Here is a 20,462-nt window from a genome sequence, read left to right as displayed (position 1 = left end):
TGTAGTATTTTTACTGCCAAAAGATCCGGTTTTGTCTGCAGAAAAAAGCGTGTGACCATAACCTTTGAGTTGCATAAAAAACTCGGCAAAACCGCAGCTTGTGAACATAGTGTAGTATTTTCAGAAACCCAAGGTCCACATAGCCCAAGTCATTGCCTGACACCGATATCTTTTTAGGCTGTCCTAGGAGCCGTCAGTACCGCACTGTGTGGCCCTGCGCCTGTACAGCATCAGGCCTGGCCGGGACATCAGACCAGTGACTGGATTTTGACCTGCACACAATACTAACGTGTAACTGCCATTGTCAGCAGGCAAATAACGCGAGACTCCGCAGACCACACTCTCCACACCCCCCAATCACATGATCAGGGCGAAGATCACAACTGACGTGACCTTCTCAAGATGGCGGACACCTTAGGACGAGTCTCCGCCCTGTGCCGCCCCACAACGTCATTTCCTAGAGGGCGGGACCTCGTGTCACGTGGCTCCAAACTGCCTTCTCTTGAAACCCTGCAAAATAATAATAATAATGGATTATAATAAAATCACCAGAGCGGAGATCACCGAAGACGTGTGTGCTGGGAAGAAGCTGGGAGAGCGCGGCCGGGCGGTCACAGCGGGGCCGGTGCGGAGTGTGGGCGGGTGACCAGGCCGCGGACTGCGCGGGTCACGTGGTGCTGAGCTGTGGTGTTTCCCCGGTAAAGATGGCGGCTGTGAGGTAGAAAGCGGCAGCTCGGAGTAACCGCAGCAGTTTCGTGTGGACTCAGCAGCCGAGTGGCGACCTCTCCGGGACCAGCACCGTGAGTGACTGTGGAGGGCGGGCAGACGAGGCGCCGGGGGCGGGAAGGGTCTGCTCCGGACACGAGAAGGCTTGTTTGTGAGCACTTGTGGAGGGTCTGCTGCGGCCCCCGAAGGCCCGAGGTGACGAGCACGTCTCCCGCAGCGCCTCCACGTGTAGCCGGTCCCGGCTGTGTGCGGCATTGTCCCTATGGTGTGGCGCTCCTGTGCGGCCGCATCCCCCGCTCCGGGCTCGTCCACACACGGTGCGGCTCTCCTGCATCCCTGGGCATTGCATTAGTCATGCTGGCCCAACCCGGAAGTTTATATTGTGACCACGTGGTGGTGCGGGCGCTGACCTCTGCATGGCGAGTCCTCTGGTGTCCTCGCCGGACTGGTTCATTCATAGCCATAACCCCTGGAGATCGGCGGCCGCCACCTGGCTCATGTCCTGTGTGCCCGGGTCCTTCCCTGCCACCACTGCACAGTGCCCCTCTACAGGATCCCCGGCGCTGCGGGCAGCATGGCCGTGCACACTGGCCTTCCAGGCACTGAGCGCTGCCCCCTCACTTATCTGCCATCCAATTACCCCAGGCACTGAGATCTGCCCCCTCACTCATCTCCTGCCATCCAGTTACCCCAGGCACTGAGATCTGTACCCTCACTCATCTCCTGCCATCCAGTTACCCCAGGCACTAAGATCTGTACCCTCACTCATCTCCTGCCATCCAGTTACCCCAGGCACTGAGATCTGTCCCCTCACTCATCTCCTGCCATCCAGTTACCCCAGACACTGAGATCTGCCCCCTCACTCATCTCCTGCCATCCAGTTACCCCAGACACTGAGATCTGCCCCCTCACTCATCTCCTGCCATCCAGTTACCCCAGGCACTGAGATCTGTACCCTCACTCATCTCCTGCCATCCAGTTACCCCAGGCACTGAGATCTGTACCCTCACTCATCTGCCATCCAGTTACCCCAGGCACTGAGATCTGTACCCTCACTCATCTCCTGCCATCCAGTTACCCCAGGCACTGAGATCTGCCCCCTCACTCATCTGCCATCCAGTTACCCCAGACACTGAAATCTGTACCCTCACTCATCTCCTGCCATCCAGTTACCCCAGGCACTGAGATCTGCCCCCTCACTCATCTGCCATCCAGTTACCCCAGGCACTGAGATCTGCCCCCTCACTCATCTGCCATCCAGTTACCCCAGACACTGAGATCTGCCCCCTCACTCATCTGCCATCCAGTTACCCCAGACACTGAGATCTGCCCCCTCACTCATCTCCTGCCATCCAGTTACCCCAGGCACTAAGATCTGTACCCTCACTCATCTCCTGCCATCCAGTTACCCCAGGCATTGAGATCTGCCCCCTCACTCATCTGCCATCCAGTTACCCCAGGCACTGAGATCTGCCCCCTCACTCATCTGCCATCCAGTTACCCCAGACACTGAAATCTGTACCCTCACTCATCTGCCATCTAGCTACCTTATCTAGGAGCAGCAGATCACTCCGGTCACTGATCACAGGAGAAGTGGCAGACCATGGAGGGCTGTTGTAAGATCCTGATCAGTCCAGCCTGCTGGTCAGACTTCACTTCCCATGATAGGACCTAACCCTGTAAGTCTGCATTTACACATCCATGTGCTATCAAATATTTTCTTTTATCGGTCAGCATACAAACGATTTGTTTTATTCAGACAGCCATAAAAATCACAGCTCTGAGAATGAGATCCGTATCCCCAACGTCCTTCATAGTCTCTTGTACAGGGAGTGCAGTAGTTTCCAATGATTTCATTATGGCTGCCATTGTCCATGATTGTGTCCCTCCAATTGAAACCTTCTGCTGTTTTTTTACTCTTCTTGTTGTTGGTCCTGTCCTCCATTCCAAATCTCTTCAGAGATGGTAATGAAGTGATTGTTGAGTGAAAAGTTCAGCCTTCTTGTTGTAGTGCTGCAGCTAGTTTTGCTCAAGGGCAAATCCCTAAGTGAATGAATGAAAAGCCCCTCCCTCCTGAAGTGGCTCATAAAGGATGGGATCTTGTGCTTCATCCGCATTTCTGGCACAGATCAGTGTAGTGGACTCTGGGAATATTTTTGTGCTTCTAACATTCCTTCTTTTTTTCCCTTCTCATGCACTTTAAGATGATGGATCCAGGACAAGATTTGTTGCTTGCTGCTCTGAGTGAGAGCGGCATCAGCCCCAATGACCTTTTTGATGGCGATTCCTTGGATATAGGTGTGATTGCTCCAGGACCAGTCCCTGTCAACCAGCAAGTAAGTTCTATCAAATATGATAAATATTGGTATAATAAGCCTGTGTTTTTTAGTTTTGTTTTTTTTCTATGGAAAGCCTGGAATTCTAAAACTGTAAAGCGCTGCGGAATATGTTAGCGCTATATAAAAATAAAGATTATTATTATTAAGAATTCTGCTTTTGCTTTGGTTTCCCAAATTCCCTTTTAGTGGTAACCTCAGTATAACAATGAAAATGTTTCTGTTTTCACTATAGCCCAATAGTGCTGAGACTAAAATAATCTTTCTGGGGCTACAACATTGACCTGTCCTTATGTGTGTGTCTATAAGGAGAGAACTTTCAGTCACTGGGGTCCATAGTGAGAGATATGAAGTGTCCCCGGACACTTTAAACCCCTTTACCCCTGAAGGTGGTTTGCATGATAATGACCGGTCCAATTTTTACAATTCTGACCACTCACTTTGAGGTAATAACTCTAGAACGCTTCAACAGATCTTGGTGATTTTTTTTTTCCATGACATATTGTACATAATAATAGTGGTATAGTTTCTTCGGTATGACTTGCGTTTATTTATGGAAAAAATTGAAATTTGGCAAAAATGTAGTAATTTTCCAAATTTGAATTTTCATGCCCTTAAATCAAAGAGATAGGGCACACAAAATGGCTAATAAATAACATTTCTCACATGTCTACTTTATATCAGCACAATTTTGGATCCCAAATTTTTTTGTTAGAAGGATTAATAGTTTTTTTTCCACATCACTTTTGAAGTCGCTTTGAGGGGTCTATATCATACCCAAAAGTGACACCATTTTAAAAACTGCACCCCTTAATGTGCTCAAAACAACATTCAGGAAGTTTATTAACCCTTACGGGTGCTTCACGGGAATTTTTTTTATAAAAATAAACGTTTAACTTTTTTTTTTTTTTCACAAAAACATTTTTCAGGTCCTATTAATAATATATATACAGGTCCTTCTCAAAAAATTAGCATATAGTGTTAAATTTCATTATTTACCATAATGTAATGATTACAATTAAACTTTCATATATTATAGATTCATTATCCACCAACTGAAATTTGTCAGGTCTTTTATTGTTTTAATACTGATGATTTTGGCATACAACTCCTGATAACCCAAAAAACCTGTCTCAATAAATTAGCATATCAAGAAAAGGTTCTCTAAACGACCTATTACCCTAATCTTCTGAATCAACTAATTAACTCTAAACACATGCAAAAGATACCTGAGGCTTTTATAAACTCCCTGCCTGGTTCATTACTCAAAACCCCCATCATGGGTAAGACTAGCGACCTGACAGATGTCAAGAAGGCCATCATTGACACCCTCAAGCAAGAGGGTAAGACCCAGAGAGAAATTTCTCAACAAATAGGCTGTTCCCAGAGTGCTGTATCAAGGCACCTCAATGGTAAGTCTGTTGGAAGGAAACAATGTGGCAGAAAACGCTGTACAACGAGAAGAGGAGACCGGACCCTGAGGAAGATTGTGGAGAAGGACCGATTCCAGACCTTGGGGAACCTGAGGAAGCAGTGGACTGAGTCTGGTGTGGAAACATCCAGAGCCACCGTGCACAGGCGTGTGCAGGAAATGGGCTACAGGTGCCGCATTCCCCAGGTAAAGCCACTTTTGAGCTACAGAGAAGCAGCACTGGACTGTTGCTAAGTGGTCCCAAGTACTTTTTTCTGATGAAAGCAAATTTTGCATGTCATTCGGAAATCAAGGTGCCAGAGTCTGGAGGAAGACTGGGGAGAAGGAAATGCCAAAATGCCTGAAGTCCAGTGTCAAGTACCCACAGTCAGTGATGGTGTGGGGTGCCATGTCAGCTGCTGGTGTTGGTCCACTGTGTTTCATCAAGGGCAGGGTCAATGCAGCTAGCTATCAGGAGATTTTGGAGCACTTCATGCTTCCATCGGCTGAAATGCTTTATGGAGATGAAGATTTCATTTTTCAGCACGACCTGGCACCTGCTCACAGTGCCAAAACCACTGGTAAATGGTTTACTGACCATGGTATTACTGTGCTCAATTGGCCTGCCAACTCTCCTGACCTGAACCCCATAGAGAATCTGTGGGATATTGTGAAGAGAAAGTTGAGACGCAAGACCCAACACTCTGGATGAGCTTAAGGCCGCTATTGAAGCATCCTGGGCCTCCATAACATCTCAGCAGTGTCACAGGCTGATTGCCTCCATGCCACGCCGCATTGAAGCAGTCATTTCTGCCAAAGGATTCCCGACCAAGTATTGAGTGCATAACTGAACATTATTATTTGTTGGTTTTTTTGTTTGTTATTAAAAAACACTTTTATTTGATTGGATGGGTGAAATATGCTAATTTATTGAGACAGGTTTTTTGGGTTATCAGGAGTTGTATGCCAAAATCATCAGTATTAAAACAATAAAAGACCTGACAAATTTCAGTTGGTGGATAATGAATCTATAATATATGAAAGTTTAATTGTAATCATTACATTATGGTAAATAATGAAATTTAACACTATATGCTAATTTTTTGAGACGGACCTGTGTGTATATATATATATATAATTGTCTAAGGGTTTTTCCGTCTGTCTGTCTGTCCTGGAAATCCCAGCTCTCTGGTCGAGGCCTGGCGGCCTCGACCAATCAGCAACGGGCACAGCGACGATGATGTCATAAAGGACGTAGACATCTCACGTTTCTGATTCAGCGACGGGCACAGTATCGACGTAGATGTCATAATGGTTGCCATGGCGACGATGATGTCATAAAGGTTGCCTCGACCAATCAGCGACGGGCACAGTCTGCCGCGAATTCTGGAATCATCATTGTCCATATACTACGGGGACATGCATATTCTAGAATACCCGATGCGTTAGAATGAGCTCTTTTAAACACATCTGCTGTCATTGTTACAGTAACTTTGTCACTTACAAAATATCTTGTAACTGATGTTTGAGGATGCTCTTTCCTCCTTTGCCTGGTGGGAAGTGCTGGTCTCTGTTTTTTTTGGTGTTGCTGTGATCTTTTTCAATCACGGCTTTGTAAACCTCTGGATTGGTAGTGTTGTAAATGTCTTTTTAGATTGGAAACTCTTGAAGAAGCATTTTTATTACTGCCTGAGCATGCACTGTTTTTGCCATCACAGCATTTGTTGTCATCTGGGTCACTTATACACTGACACACAAACTGTTTATCTTGAGTCACTGTGAAATACTCAAATACAGCTGACTTAATAAGATGCTTCTTAGACATTTTGTAATTATGTAAATTCGCTCTCAAAAATTTGTCCTGTAAAAAAAAGGCATAATTCTTGCAAAGAATAGGGAATCATGCACTGTATAATTTAGGATAGAAATAAAACAATCTTTGCATAAATCAATTGGACAGATGATACGTATAAACTTTGTAAAATATGTTGTTAGCTTTACTCTGAACTTTCAATGTCAGGCTTGTCTCAGGGTACTGCTCACCAAATGCTTCACATCATATTTCTTCAGTCTATGAAGAAGGGAGCAAGTTTCAATCATATTCCACACACACACACACACACACACACACACACACACACACACACACACACACACACACACACACACACACACACACACACACACACACACTACTGTATTTTCGAATTTGAGATGTTAGAAAAGTCCCCTTATATTCTATGCTCAGTGTATATATACGTCATCAGAGCAGCTAATTTCTCCAAGAGCTAAGAGGAAAAACTAAAACATCAAGCATACAGAGAAAAGACATACTGAACTATTGATTTATGAACAGTTTTATTGAAAGTTTAGATATGCCCTAAGAAGTACTTGCCTTAATCCTGCTTTCCTGTTCACTCCACAAGTTCAGAGATGAATGCAGGCATTCCTTCCCTGTGTGTTTCTTATTTTTTCCCCTTATCTGTAGAGGAAGAGCTTCACTACTTCTCATGAACATAAACTGCAGCACAGATTCATCTCAGCTAAAAGTCTAGACCTTAGATCAGGCATAGGACAGATGTTTATAGGACATTTCATAACTTTCCCAAATTCTTCTGAAAAAAATATTCCCCACAACTACATTGAACTACTGTAGCCAATTTATTACCGTATATATTTTAAGAGTCGATTCATTTTATACAGACTCCACCAAAATGGGCTCCGACTCCACAGCCCTGGCTGTTGCACTGATTGGGCAGGAAGTGCTGATATTTCAGCATCTCCTACGCGATTATGCTGTGATCGGTCAGTCAGGTTGTCTTCCTGTGCCTGACTACTGTCGGCACTGAACTGTCACTGTGTGTTTACACCCAGTGACAGTTTAAATGCATGACGGGCACAGTCCGTCCTGGTATGGGAGCTGACAACCATGATCGACTGTGACCGTCAGTGGACGTTAAGGGGTTTAAATACCAGGATGTGAAAGAGTAATGTATTTAGAATAGGATTATTGATCAAAGTAACTTAATCAGTTACTGGTTAGAGAAATTAGTATCCATATTTGGTCACCATTAAAAAGGACTTATGAGATGTATCAATTGTGTCCCTATGTTTCCCATACATTGGGGTAAGGAGGTCTATAGCACTAGCCAGTATAGCATTCATATCTTTTAATGTATCAGACCAAATAATTCATATCTGAACCATATACTTCTGTGCGGCATCTCTCTGCGGCATGCATGTCGAATTGACAGTAGTGGAATCCTGCTACTGCTATATCATACACACATAATACCAGCCGTATATGGATCACATATGGATCATTTGGGCAGCCTGGTTACCTGGCCAGATAATAGTGAAACACGAGTGGTTTTAACAATGCTTGTTCATAATGATCTTGCAGTGTGATTGTCCCTTTAAAAACAACCTTTACTATTTAAGATTATTAAAAAAAACACCCACCCAGTGGAAAAAAAAAAAAAAAGTTAGATACCAAAAAATGAACTGACCTAGAAAGCTTGCCTACTATTGCCCTGCAATAGGCCTAATAGATGCCCCTGCCTGGCTGTGGAGGTTGGCACCCTAAGGACGATTTTTTGGTGCCCCTACTCAACGTGGGTGATCCCTCACTCCCCTATTACAGTCCTATCAATATAGGTGGGAAAACAATATCTTATAGAGCAGAAATGAAAAAAAAATATCATGATCGTCATCAATCTGGCATCTTTATTATCTGTGTTGCCTCCTGATGAACCGTGTCTGGTGGGGAAACGCGTTGGGGTGCATCTGACTCATGCTAAGTTGTACTCCAAATTATTTATTATGGTTTGACTGCTTATCTAGCTGATATATTTGGCCTTGTACTATTTATTTATGTGCCAAGCCTATTATATGATGTGTTGCATTGTGGAGTACTGGTTATGATTCTGGATGGGAATTTTTGCTATCTATTTGCCTTACAAGATACCCACAGGGAATCCTTATAGAGATTTTAGGTAAAAACTTTTTTCAATAATGTTTCAATGTAAGCTGTCTGACCATCACCTAATAAACAAGCAAAACGCTTATTCATCAGGTGAAATGAATGCCGCCTGTGCACATTGAGCGATCTATTACCGATCATGCAGTGCGCATCATTCACCACGGTCTGCTGTGTAAACATGCTATAAAGGCAGTTGATCAGTAAATGGTTCCCTGTAGTAGTGCTTATGTCTACTGTGATGCAGTGACTGGTGTTACCTGTAGGGATCGCTGTATGTTAAACACCCCCCCCCCCCCCCCTTCCAGGATGTGCACAGAGGCATATTGAGGTCATGAGCGGACATTGCAGTCAAAGGCATAGCTGTGGTTGCAATGCAGACTAAAAGCGAGTATAGGTCTTGGACATGCTGGTTGTCCAAGGCAGATTTAGGGAAAACCTGCTCTGGGCTTTTGTGTTGAAACAGACTACAGTATGGTAGTAGTGCAGTCTGTTTCATTCTGGGCCGGGTTTTCCATGTGGCTGAAGGCCACAGATTCAAGTTAGAAACCCTGCAGTATAGAGTTTGAGTGTGTTGGGGCAAGTGTCAGTTTGGTGTTTGCTAGAGTGCAGAGCAGTCAGCTGTGCAAAGCTCTACCTGTGTGAGGCAAGATAGGCAAGCGGAGCCAAACAGCCAAAGCAGCTGAGAGGTCTGGCACCTACAGCGCACACAGCGGTGTAGTTGCCTATGGCAACTGGTCTCAGGAGGTGGACTGGTGTGCTTTGTGACTAAACTGAGGATATGGTTCCCAGCTGCAATTCAGACGTTATCGTGTACTGGGTATTGCTGTGAGTACAGGGGCATTAACACGGCGGTGCAGTCACCCATGGCAAACGGTCAGAGGTGGACTGGCATGTTTAGTGACTGTAAAGCCAGTGTCTCACTTGCAACTGCAATGCGAGAAACTGGCGCCTCAGTACTCGACACTGCCGCCGGCGCTCGGGACCGAAGTGTGCGCCTGCATGTATTTCTATGCAGCTGGACACTCTGGTCTGAACCGCGGGTGGCATTGCCGGGTATTGAAGCGAGCGACTCGTGCGAGTTTCTCGCACTGCAGTCACAAGTGGGACACTGGCCTAATCCAGAGGATATGGTTCCCTGCTGTGATCCGGAGGATATCGTGTGCTGTGGTTGAGTTGAGCCTTGCTTTGAACTTTGCTGGGTCACTGCCTCATCACTGCACAGGGTGCTACCACTGCACTACACTACATGCAAGTAAAATAGTTTTCACAGTAAGTGGCAGTGTTCCATTTTTTTATTTTTTTTAACTTTGATATTTACTGGAACCTGTATGTACATGAAATTATAAAGTCAAAAGCTATTTACAGAGATGTCTGTTTCTAATTCTGTTGCAGCCTCCATCAACTACAACCTTTGTCCTAAATCAAATAAATCAATTACCAACCCTTGGTAACACAATAGTGATGACGAAGACTCCTACTGTTACTACCACTCGTCAGACTATCACCGTGACGAAAATTCTTCAGACCAGCGCTGCGACAAGACCATCTACAGCTGCGCCTGTTGTGCAAACCACTGTATCTGCTGTACCTTCTAAAGAACAAATCCAGCTGAAAGACCTACTGAAAACCAGCAGTCTTAATAAATTAATGAAACTGAAACCACCTTCAAACATCGCCCAGCCAGTTGCTACAGCTGCAAGTATGTATAACACTTCTCATCTCTTTACATGCTGATGGTCATTGCTGTGCTGAGTTCTTCGACATTTGACGTTAGGTTAATTCTATACAACTTAATGTAGTTTTTTCTTTTGTAAGATTTGTCATACATAAAAGCAAATTTAGATAAAGATCTAGTCCTGCAGGTACAGTCGTTTGGTTACGATACATTACGGTTCACAGCTTTTTACGATTTTTTTTTTTAACAATATATTTACATAGTTGTATGTAAAATGGTCTTCAGTTATTAGTTTGCAAAGGCTTTCCATGGGTCTCTGCAGTATTTCACATTGATGGCTTTGCTCAACTTTATTAAATGTCAAAACATTTATTTATTACATTTCCATTTGAAAGCAAAAGTTGATCAGGAAAGGTCCTGTCATGTGCTTTTCCAGCCAATGCTTGCATTATAAAGACATATTGTGGCAACACATTCATCTCCTCTTTGTTTTACAAATTGTCACCTAAACAGGTGGGAGGTGCATTGGGTCTTTACATTGTCAGGTAAATTTAATGAAAGGCCCTGTGGTGTTTTTGTTTTTTTCTTTCTTCTGGGGCACAAATCGTTAAGCTTGATAAATGTTCTCCGCTGTCTTACTGCACTAGAATACATACAATTGCATCTCTGCCGATGTGGAAATTTTGTTATTGTGTTTTTTAAAATCTTTGTTCTTATCGTCTTTGAGAAGGCGATTATGGATAGCAGCATTTAAGCCCATCGACACTGCCAGGATGTCTATTTCTATCAGTAATCCCATCCCCAATGTTGCCTTATTAATGCTCCTGTGATTCCCGTAAGGGGCCATCACTAGAATTATGCCGGGGTCACACTTGCGTGTGCCATGCGAGAAACTCTCGCATCAATACCCGTCACTGCCGGTGGCGGTTCGGACTGGAGCGTTCAGCTGCATAGAAGTACATGCAGCCGCACTCTCCGGTCCTGAGTGTCGGGTATGGAGGCAAGAGACTCGCTTGAGTTTCTCGCATTGCACACGCAAGTGTGACACCGGCCTTTATAGGTTGTATCACTGAAATGTTTTCCTAAACTATATGGTAAATTGGCATCTCTTAACTACAATTCGTCTTCGGGAAAAAACAATCCATACAGTTATGTTGACAGAAAAATAGTTGTGGCTTTTTCAAGGGTAGGAAAAGTGAACCTTGGATGTGTCATTATAGGCAATCTGTCACTTGAATCTGTCACTTGATTTTTGCTGCTGCATCATGATGAAGGATCAGAGACCCTGATTTCAGTGACTTACCACCTTACTGGACCTTTGCTGCTGTTTTGTTAAAGGGAACCTGTCACCTGAATTTGGCGGGACTGGTTTTGGGTCATATGGGCGGAGTTTTCGGGTGTTTGATTCACCCTTTCCTTACCCGCTGGCTGCAATATTGGATTGAAGTTCATTCTATGTCCTCCGTAGTACACGCCTGCACAAGGCAAGATTGCTTTGCGCAGGCGTGTACTACGGAGGACATAGAATGAACTTCAATCCAATATTGCAGCCAGCAGGTAAGGAAAGGGTCAATCAAACACCCGAAAACTCCGCCCATATGACCCAAAACCAGTCCCGCCAAATTCAGGTGACAGAGTCCCTTTAATAACAGATCTGCAGCAGATAAAACTATCAGTTCTCGGAATGATGAGCTCTGTATAACCCACAGGATAACTGTATGGATTGTTTTTTCCCGAAGACGAATTGTAGTTAAGAGATGCCAATTTACCATATAGTTTAGGAAAACATTTCAGTGATACAACCTATAAAGGCCGGTGTCACACTTGCGTGTGCAATGCGAGAAACTCAAGCGAGTCTCTTGCCTCCATACCCGACACTCAGGACCGGAGAGTGCGGCTGCATGTACTTCTATGCAGCTGAACGCTCCAGTCCGAACCGCCACCGGCAGTGACGGGTATTGATGCGAGAGTTTCTCGCATGGCACACGCAAGTGTGACCCCGGCATAATTCTAGTGATAGCCCCTTACGGGAATCACAGGAGCATTAATAAGGCAACATTGGGGATGGGATTACTGATAGAAATAGACATCCTGGCAGTGTCGATGGGTTTAAATGCTGCTATCCATAATCGCCTTCTCATAGACGATAAGAACAAAGATTGGCAACTTTCTGCCATAGGAAGAAAGCTGCCAAACAGTGGTGGCTGTGTGGTTGGACTCCCTGGCAACTGGATTACTAGCCCTCTAGTGATCGCAAGAGTGGAGCGTTGCTGGCGGCCACAGGAGGAGGCGGTGTTTGGATGTGCGGTGCAGCGCGCTGTGGAGCAGTGTCCCAGGGTCGCTGGAGAAGGCAAGAGTGGAGCGTTGCTGGCGGCCACAGGAGGAGGCGGTGTTTGGATGTGCGGTGCAGCGCGCCACTTCGGGTGTTCGGTGAGATCTCCTCTCCCGAGATTTTGGCGCTGAGATCTCCATCTGTCATGCACCACCCCTGGCCGGCAGCCACTTTCCAAGAGTCCAGTCCACCGCAATATGTCGGCAGAGCCCCCACAGAACTGAACAGCGGCGCGCCCCACATCCGAGCACCCCCTCATCCCAGACTGTGGCCTGCGGCAATGCTCCTCTTGCCTCCTCCAGCAGCGACCCTGCTTCATCGCAGCCAACACCCCTGGTAAGACGCACCACCATTTTCTTAGGAAAAAAACACCACTTTTTTTAATTTTTCTCCTCAAAATTTAGGGTGCGTCTTATAATTTGCAAAATACAGTATTATAAAAACTTTGGTTACGTGACAAACGCCTATTGACAGATTCCCTTTTTGGGGGGGTTACTAAATACACGTAAACAGGTTTTACATCTGATACATTAACTGATTTTCACATACACCTTTCTAGGTAAGTTTTGCTATAACTAGCTATCTTTTGAAAGCATGAGGCTTTTATGTAGCAGTGGGTACATAATTATGTCAATGTTCATGTTCTGGTTAAGTGATTGGTATTCTGCAGCATTCCCAAATATATTATGTTTGTTACAGAAATTGTCATATTCACTCCAAAGGTGGTAAGTGCCACCAAAACAGGTAAGGAAGTAGTTGGGTGTTGGATACAGTCACATCCCTATTCACATCACTGTTGATATAGAAGGGAACCAGTCACCTCCTTTTTCACTATTAAACTGGTCCTAGTGTGCTGATAATGATGCGGTGTGCATTACTTTCATGGTTTTGTCAAAGAAACTCCAAGTATCAGGTTTAACCCCTTCATGACCCAGCCTATTTTGACCTTAAAGACCTTGCCGTTTTTTGCAATTCTGACCAGTGTCCCTTTATGAGGTAATAACTCAGGAACGCTTCAACGGATCCTAGCGGTTCTGAGATTGTTTTTTCGTGACATATTGGGCTTCATGTTAGTGGTAAATTTAGGTCAATAAATTCTGCGCCTATTTGTGATTAAAAAAGGAAATTTGGCGAAAATTTTGAAAATTTCGCAATTTTCACATTTTGAATTTTTTATTCTGTTAAACCAGAGAGATATGTGACACAAAATAGTTAATAAATAACATTTCCCACATGTTTACTTTACATCAGCACAATTTTGGAAACAAAATTTTTTTTTGTTAGGAAGTTATAAGGGTTAAAATTTGACCAGCGATTTGTCATTTTTACAACGAAATTTACAAAACCATTTTTTTTTAGGGACCACCTCACATTTGAAGTCAGTTTGAGGGGTCTATATGGCTGAAAATACCCAAAAGTGACACCATTCTAAAAACTGCACCCCTCAAGGTACTCAAAACCACATTCAAGAAGTTTATTAACCCTTCAGGTGCTTCACAGCAGCAGAAGCAACATGGAAGGAAAAAATGAACATTTAACTTTTTAGTCACAAAAATTATCTTTTAGCAACAATTTTTTTATTTTCCCAATGGTAAAAGGAGAAACTGAACCACGAAAGTTGTTGTCCAATTTGTCCTGAGTACGCTGATACCTCATATGTGGGGGTAAACCACTGTTTGGGCGCAGGGCTTGGAAGGGAAGGAGCGCCATTTGACTTTTTGAATCAAAAATTGGCTCCACTCTTTAGCGGACACCATGTCACGTTTGGATAGCTCCTGTGTGCCTAAACATTGGCGCACCCCCACAAGTGACCCCATTTTGGAAACTAGACCCCCCAAGGAACTTATTTAGATGCCTAGTGAGCACTTTAAATCCTCAGGTGCTTCACAAATTGATCTGTAAAAATGAAAAAGTACTTTTTTTTCACAAAAAAATTCTTTTCGCCTCAATTTTTTCATTTTCACATGGGCAGTAGGATAAAATGGATCATAAAATTTGTTGGGCAATTTCTCCCGAGTACGCCGATACCTCATATGTGGGGGTAAACCACTGTTTGGGCACTCGGCAGGGCTCGGAAGGGAAGGCGCGCCATTTGACTTTTTGAATGGAAAATTAGCTCCAATTGTTAGCGGACACCATGTCGCGTTTGGAGAGCCCCTGTGTGCCTAAACATTGGAGCTCCCCCACAAGTGACCCCATTTTGGAAACTAGACCCCCCAAGGAACTTATCTAGATGCATATTGAGCACTTTAAACCCCCAGGTGCTTCACAGAAGTTTATAACGCAGAGCCATGAAAATAAAAAATAATTTTTCTTTCCTCAAAAATGATTTTTTTGCCTGGAATTTCCTATTTTGCCAAGGATAATGGGAGAAATTGGACCCCAAATATTGTTGTCCAGTTTGTCCTGAGTACGCTGATACCCCATATGTGGGGGTAAACCACTGTTTGGGCGCATGGCAGGGCTCGGAAGGGATGGCACGCCATTTGGCTTTTTAAATGGAAAATTAGCTCCAATCATTAGCGGACACCATGTCACGTTTGGAGAGCCCCTGTGTGCTTAAACATTGGAGATCCCCCAGAAATGACACCATTTTGGAAACTAGACCCCCAAAGGAACTAATCTAGATGTGTGGTGAGGACTTTGAACCCCCAAGTGCTTCACAGAAGTTTATAACGCAGAGCCATGAAAATAAAATAAAAAAATTATTTTCTCAAAAATGATCTTTTAGCCTGCAATTTTTTATTTTCCCAAGGGTTACAGGAGAAATTGGACCCCAAAAGTTGTTGTCCAGTTTCTCCTGAGTACGCTGATACCCCATGAGTGGGGGTAAACCACTGTTTGGGCACACGTCGGGGCTCAGAAGGGAAGTAGTGACTTTTGAAATGCAGACTTTGATGGAATGGTCTGCGGGTGTCACGTTGCGTTTGCAGAGCCCCTGGTGTGCCTGAACAGTAGAAACCCCCACAAGTGACCCCATTTTAGAAACTAGACCCCCCAAGGAACTTATCTAGATATGTGGTGAGCACTTTGAACCCCCAAGTGCTTCACAGACGTTTACAACGCAGAGCCGTGAAAATAAAAAATCATTTTTCTTTCCTCAAAAATTATGTTTTAGCAAGCATTTTTTTAGATTCACAAGGGTAACAGGAGAAATTGGACCCCAGTAATTGTTGCGCAGTTTGTCCTGAGTACACTGATACCCCATATGTGGGGGTAAACCACTGTTTGGGCACACGTCAGGGCTCGGAAGTGAGGGAGCACCATTTGACTTTTTGAATACGAGATTGGCTGGAATCAATGGTGGCGCCATGTTGCGTTTGGAGACCCCTGATGTGCCTAAACAGTGGTAACCCCTCAATTCTACCTCCAACACTAACCTCAACACACCCCTAACTCTAATCCCAACTGTAGCCATAACCCTAATCACAACCCTAACCCCAACACACCCCTAACCACAACCCTAACCCCAACACACCCCTAACCCTAACCACAACCCTAATTCCAACCCTAACCCTAAGGCTATGTGCCCACGTTGCGGATTCGTGTGAGATTTCCGCACCATTTTTGAAAAATCCACGGGTAAAAGGCACTGCGTTTTACCTGCGGATTTTCCACGGATTTCCAGTGTTTTTTGTGCGGATTTCACCTGCGGATTCCTATTGAGGAACAGGTGTAAAACGCTGCGGAATCTGCACAAAGAATTGACATGCTGCGGAAAATACAACGCAGCGTTTCCGCGCGGTATTTTCCGCACCATGGGCACAGCGGATTTGGTTTTTCATATGTTTACATGGTACTGTAAACCTGATGGAACACTGCTGCGGATCCGCAGCCAAATCCGCACCGTGTGCACATGGCCTAATTCTAAAGGTATGTGCACACGCTGCGGAAAACGCTGCGGATCCGCAGCAGTTTCCCATGAGTTTACAGTTCAATGTAAACCTACGGGAAACAAAAATCGCTGTACACATGCTGCGGAAAAACTGCACGGAAACGCAGGCGGTTTACATTCCGCAGCATGTCACTTCTTTGTGCGGATTCCGCAGCGGTTTTACAACTGCTCCAATAGAAAATCGCAGTTGTAAAACCGCAGTGAAATGCGCAGAAAAAAACGCGGTAAATCCGCCATAAATCCGCAGCGGTTTAGCACTGCGGATTTATCAAATCCGCAGCGGAAAAATCCGCAGAGGAACAGAATACGTGTGCACATACCGAAACCCTAACCCTAGCCCTAACCCTACCCATAGCCCTAACCCTAGCCCTAACCCCTAACCCTACCCCTAACCCTAACCCTACCCATAGCCCTAACCCCTAACCCTACCCCTAGCCCTAACCCTACCCCTAACCCTAACCCTATTCTAACATTAGTGGGAAAAAAAAATTTCTTTTTTTATTGTCCCTACCTATGGGGGTGACAAAGGGGGGGGGGGGGTCATTTATTATTTTTTTTATTTTGATCACTGGGATAGATTATATCTCAGTGATCAAAATGCACTTTGGAACGAATCTGCCGGCCGGCAGATTCGGCGGGCGCACTGCGAATGCGCCCGCAATTTTGGAAGATGGCGGCGCCCAGGGAGAAGACGGACGGGACCCCGGCTGGATCGATAAGTATGATGGGGTGGGGGGGACCACGGGGGGGGGGGGGGGGGGGGGGGATCGGAGCGCGGGAGGGGTGGAACGGAGCACGGGGGGCGTGGAACGGAGCACGGGGGGGCTGGAATGGAGCACGGGGGGGTGGAACGGAGCACCGGGGGGGTGGATCGGAGCACGGGGGGGGGGGAGTGGGGGGGGGTGATTGGAGCACGGGGGGGGGGGGGGTGATTGGAGCACGGGGGGAGCGGACAAAAGCACGGGGGGGAGCGGAGCACTGGACGGAGGGGAGCCGGAGCAGAGGACCGGCCAGATCGGGGGGCTGGGGGGGCGATCGGTGGGGTGGGGTGGGGGCACATTAGTATTTCCAGCCATGGCCGATGATATTTCAGCATCGGCCATGGCTGGATTGTAATATTTCACCCGTTATAATAGGTGAAATATTACAAATCGCTCTGATTGGCAGTTTCACTTTCAACAGCCAATCAGAACGATCGTAGCCACGAGGGGGTGAAGCCACCCCCCCTGGGCTAAACTACCACTCCCCCTGTCCCTGCAGATCGGGTGAAATGGGAGTTAACCCTTTCACCCGGCCTGCAGGGACGCGATCTTTCCATGACGCCACATAGGCGTCATGGGTCGGAATGGCACCGACTTTCATGACGCCTACGTGGCGTCATGGGTCGGGAAGGGGTTAAAAAAAACAAAAAACACTTTTCATATCGTTAAGGAATTCCCTCGCATACCTTTTGTTTCAGTCATAGGGGTGGTGATTTTCTTTTCAGTCACGGATCATTAAGTGTACTTTTGAAATTAAGCATACCCACAGAATTGCATTTGATTGCTGTGACTGGCTTGAAGTCACGGCACCCATGTATCAAATGCCGGGCATGCACATGGCCTCTGGGTGTACAGCTTCATGTTAGATGTGCGCATGCACCTGAGACGCTCTGAGTCAGTGGCCACGTGACGTGTGAGCGTGCACGCTATGCGTGGTACTTTGCCACCCTCCAGTCTGCGCTCCGGCGCATGCATTCATCTGACATGAAGTGCTGGGCCTGTACACCCAGTCAGTGTGCATGCCCAGGGAGCGGATGGGCAGTGCACGCATGGGATTTTGATACGTGGGTGCCGTGACTTTGGGCCAGTCACAGCAATCAAATGCTGTGGATGTGCGTAATTTCAAAAGTACACTGAATCGTCAGCTAAAAAATAGTCGCCATCCCTATGGCTGAAAGAAAAGGTATGTGAGGGAATCATCTAATGAAATTAGTTGGTGTGTGTGTGTTTTTTTTTTTTTTTAAACCTAATACTTGGAGCTTTTCTTTGACAAAAACATGTTAATAATGCACATTGGATCACTAGCGGCACACTGGGACCAGTTTAATAGCTAAAAACGAGGTGATATGTTCCCTTTAACGCTAATCTTTTTTTTTTTTTTTCCGGCTTCATCACCTATAGATTGTAGATGCACGGTGTACTATTTATTTATTTTTATTTTTTTTGTGGGGATTAATTAAGTTCAACCAGTAACATAGCTGCTTTAAATCTTGCACATTTGTGTAAAAATGTCACCGGTCTTAAAATATTCCGTTTTTAATATAAAAGCTTTTGCTTCAAACTTTGGGGAGTGGGATTTTTCTACTTTTGACTTTCCTCTTTTGTGTGGTGAAATACACATTTTCCGGTGTAAAATGTTCTGTCACGTTCTGTTGTGTTTCCAAGAAGCAATACATATATTTAACCTCCTGCTAAAGTATTCTAGATTGAGTACAAAGCAGCACGGCTTCATAAAGCGTATAGTGGCTGTTCTCCTATACTGCAGCGTGGCTCCAATTCACTTCTATAGGAGTGAGCTATAGTACCAGAGAACGGCCAGTATGCAGTGTCTGGACCTGCATTCTGGTTCTTCTGGCAAATCGCTGATCGGACCCCCATCAGTCATATGTTGATGAGCTATCCTTAGGACAGGTCATTAATATCAAAGTCCATGATTAAACCTTTGATACCAATTTTTAGAAAAGCAAGCAATCTTAATTTGAGACTTCCTGTTTGCATTGTGTTTGACTCGTGTCCCCATATTTCCATGACATTGACAAGCACCAGTAACATTACTGCAACATTGTAAAGCTGCAGTCTGATTTAAAAGAAACCTGTGCTGTTGAAAATCGTATCTGATCTGCAGGCACAATGTTGTAGAGCAGTAAGGCTACGTTCACATTAGCGTTGCGCCGCTGTTGCGTCGGCGACGCAGCGGCGACGCGCCCCTATGTTTAACATAGGGGACGCGTGCGTTTTTTGGGTGGCGTTTTTCGCCACGTGCGTCGTTTCCGACGCGTCGGACGCAAGAAAATGCAACAAGTTGCATTTTCTGTGCGTCCGATTTTCGTCAAAAACGACGCACGCGTCGCAAAACGCGCGCGTTTTTGCGCGTTTTAACATGCGTCGCGCGTTGCGTCGCCGACGCAGGGCGGCGCAACGCTAATGTGAACGTAGCCTATGAGATGTTCAATAAAAGTTGCATTTTTTTATAATCCCTGGTGTTTGGGTGCATGAGAGTGCGGTTTGTGGTCCTATTCAGTGACTGACAGTCAGCTCTGCATGCAGGAAAATCATGGAGTAGGATCGCCCACTGGACTCATGTAAACACACACCAGGGATCTCAGTTATTCAGAATCTTTTACAACAAACCTATAGATTCTTCTTTTCAGCTTTTCCTTCTCTATACCATGCTGCCAACAGATTGGGCTGCATCTGCAATCAACCTTATACCTCAACCTAAAAACTTGGTTCCGGGAAGTGTTAGACTGTTACAGAAATGTTTGCAGCATTTTAAGTATTTAGTTTGTTTATATACATTCTGAAATTTTGTATTGATAGCTGATCTGATCAATGGAGCAAAAAAAGATGTTTCCAATAAAGAAGTGACCAGAATATGGATCAATGATGATATTAAAATGAGAAGCTTTTCTCCAACTAATGTAAGTGTTATACAGCCATTTTGTCAATTTTTTTTTTCCAAGTAAATACAACAGTCTTGTCAGGTCTGAGATCTAATAATGTATACAGTTTGTACTGTGAAATCTGGTGATGAATCCTTTATGGTTAACCACCTAAGGGCACAGCTGACAAAAAAATGCTTTACAAGAAATTGTTTGGCCATCATCTATAACGTTAATTTCAGAAAGTTAAAGAGGAAGATGAGCCAGAGGAAGAAGATGAGGACGAGATGGGCCATGCTGAGACATATGCAGAATATATGCCTATAAAACGTATGTGACATTTAATGTTTTGTGCATTTTGGAAGGGGGCACATATTGGGAAAGATATGCAAGGATTGGATTCACTGTTTCTAGTCTTGCAAATCATTTTTGTGCATTGCTGCTTCTTTTTCTTGCCTTAGA

At 45.0% G+C, this 20,462-nt stretch overlaps 1 protein-coding gene across 1 annotated transcript in view; it reads left to right on the top strand.

The window, feature by feature from the left end:
- Positions 1 to 453: 453 nt before the first annotated feature.
- SBNO1 (strawberry notch homolog 1) overlaps positions 454 to 20,462 on the top strand; it is an 82,892-nt gene continuing 62,883 nt past the window's right edge. Inside the window, exons 1-5 of the mRNA XM_069755913.1 lie at positions 454 to 800; positions 2,931 to 3,062; positions 9,848 to 10,154; positions 19,939 to 20,039; positions 20,243 to 20,330. Coding sequence (XP_069612014.1) covers positions 2,931 to 3,062; positions 9,848 to 10,154; positions 19,939 to 20,039; positions 20,243 to 20,330 — 628 coding nt within the window. The 5' untranslated portion in view covers positions 454 to 800. The remainder of the gene's footprint in view (positions 801 to 2,930; positions 3,063 to 9,847; positions 10,155 to 19,938; positions 20,040 to 20,242; positions 20,331 to 20,462) is intronic.

This window comes from Ranitomeya imitator, chromosome 1 (assembly GCF_032444005.1).
Source record: "Ranitomeya imitator isolate aRanImi1 chromosome 1, aRanImi1.pri, whole genome shotgun sequence".
In the NCBI taxonomy this organism is placed as follows: Eukaryota; Metazoa; Chordata; class Amphibia; order Anura; family Dendrobatidae; genus Ranitomeya; species Ranitomeya imitator.
The sequence above is the reverse complement of the archived record's forward strand: the minus strand, read 5'-3'. Positions and strand labels throughout refer to the sequence as shown.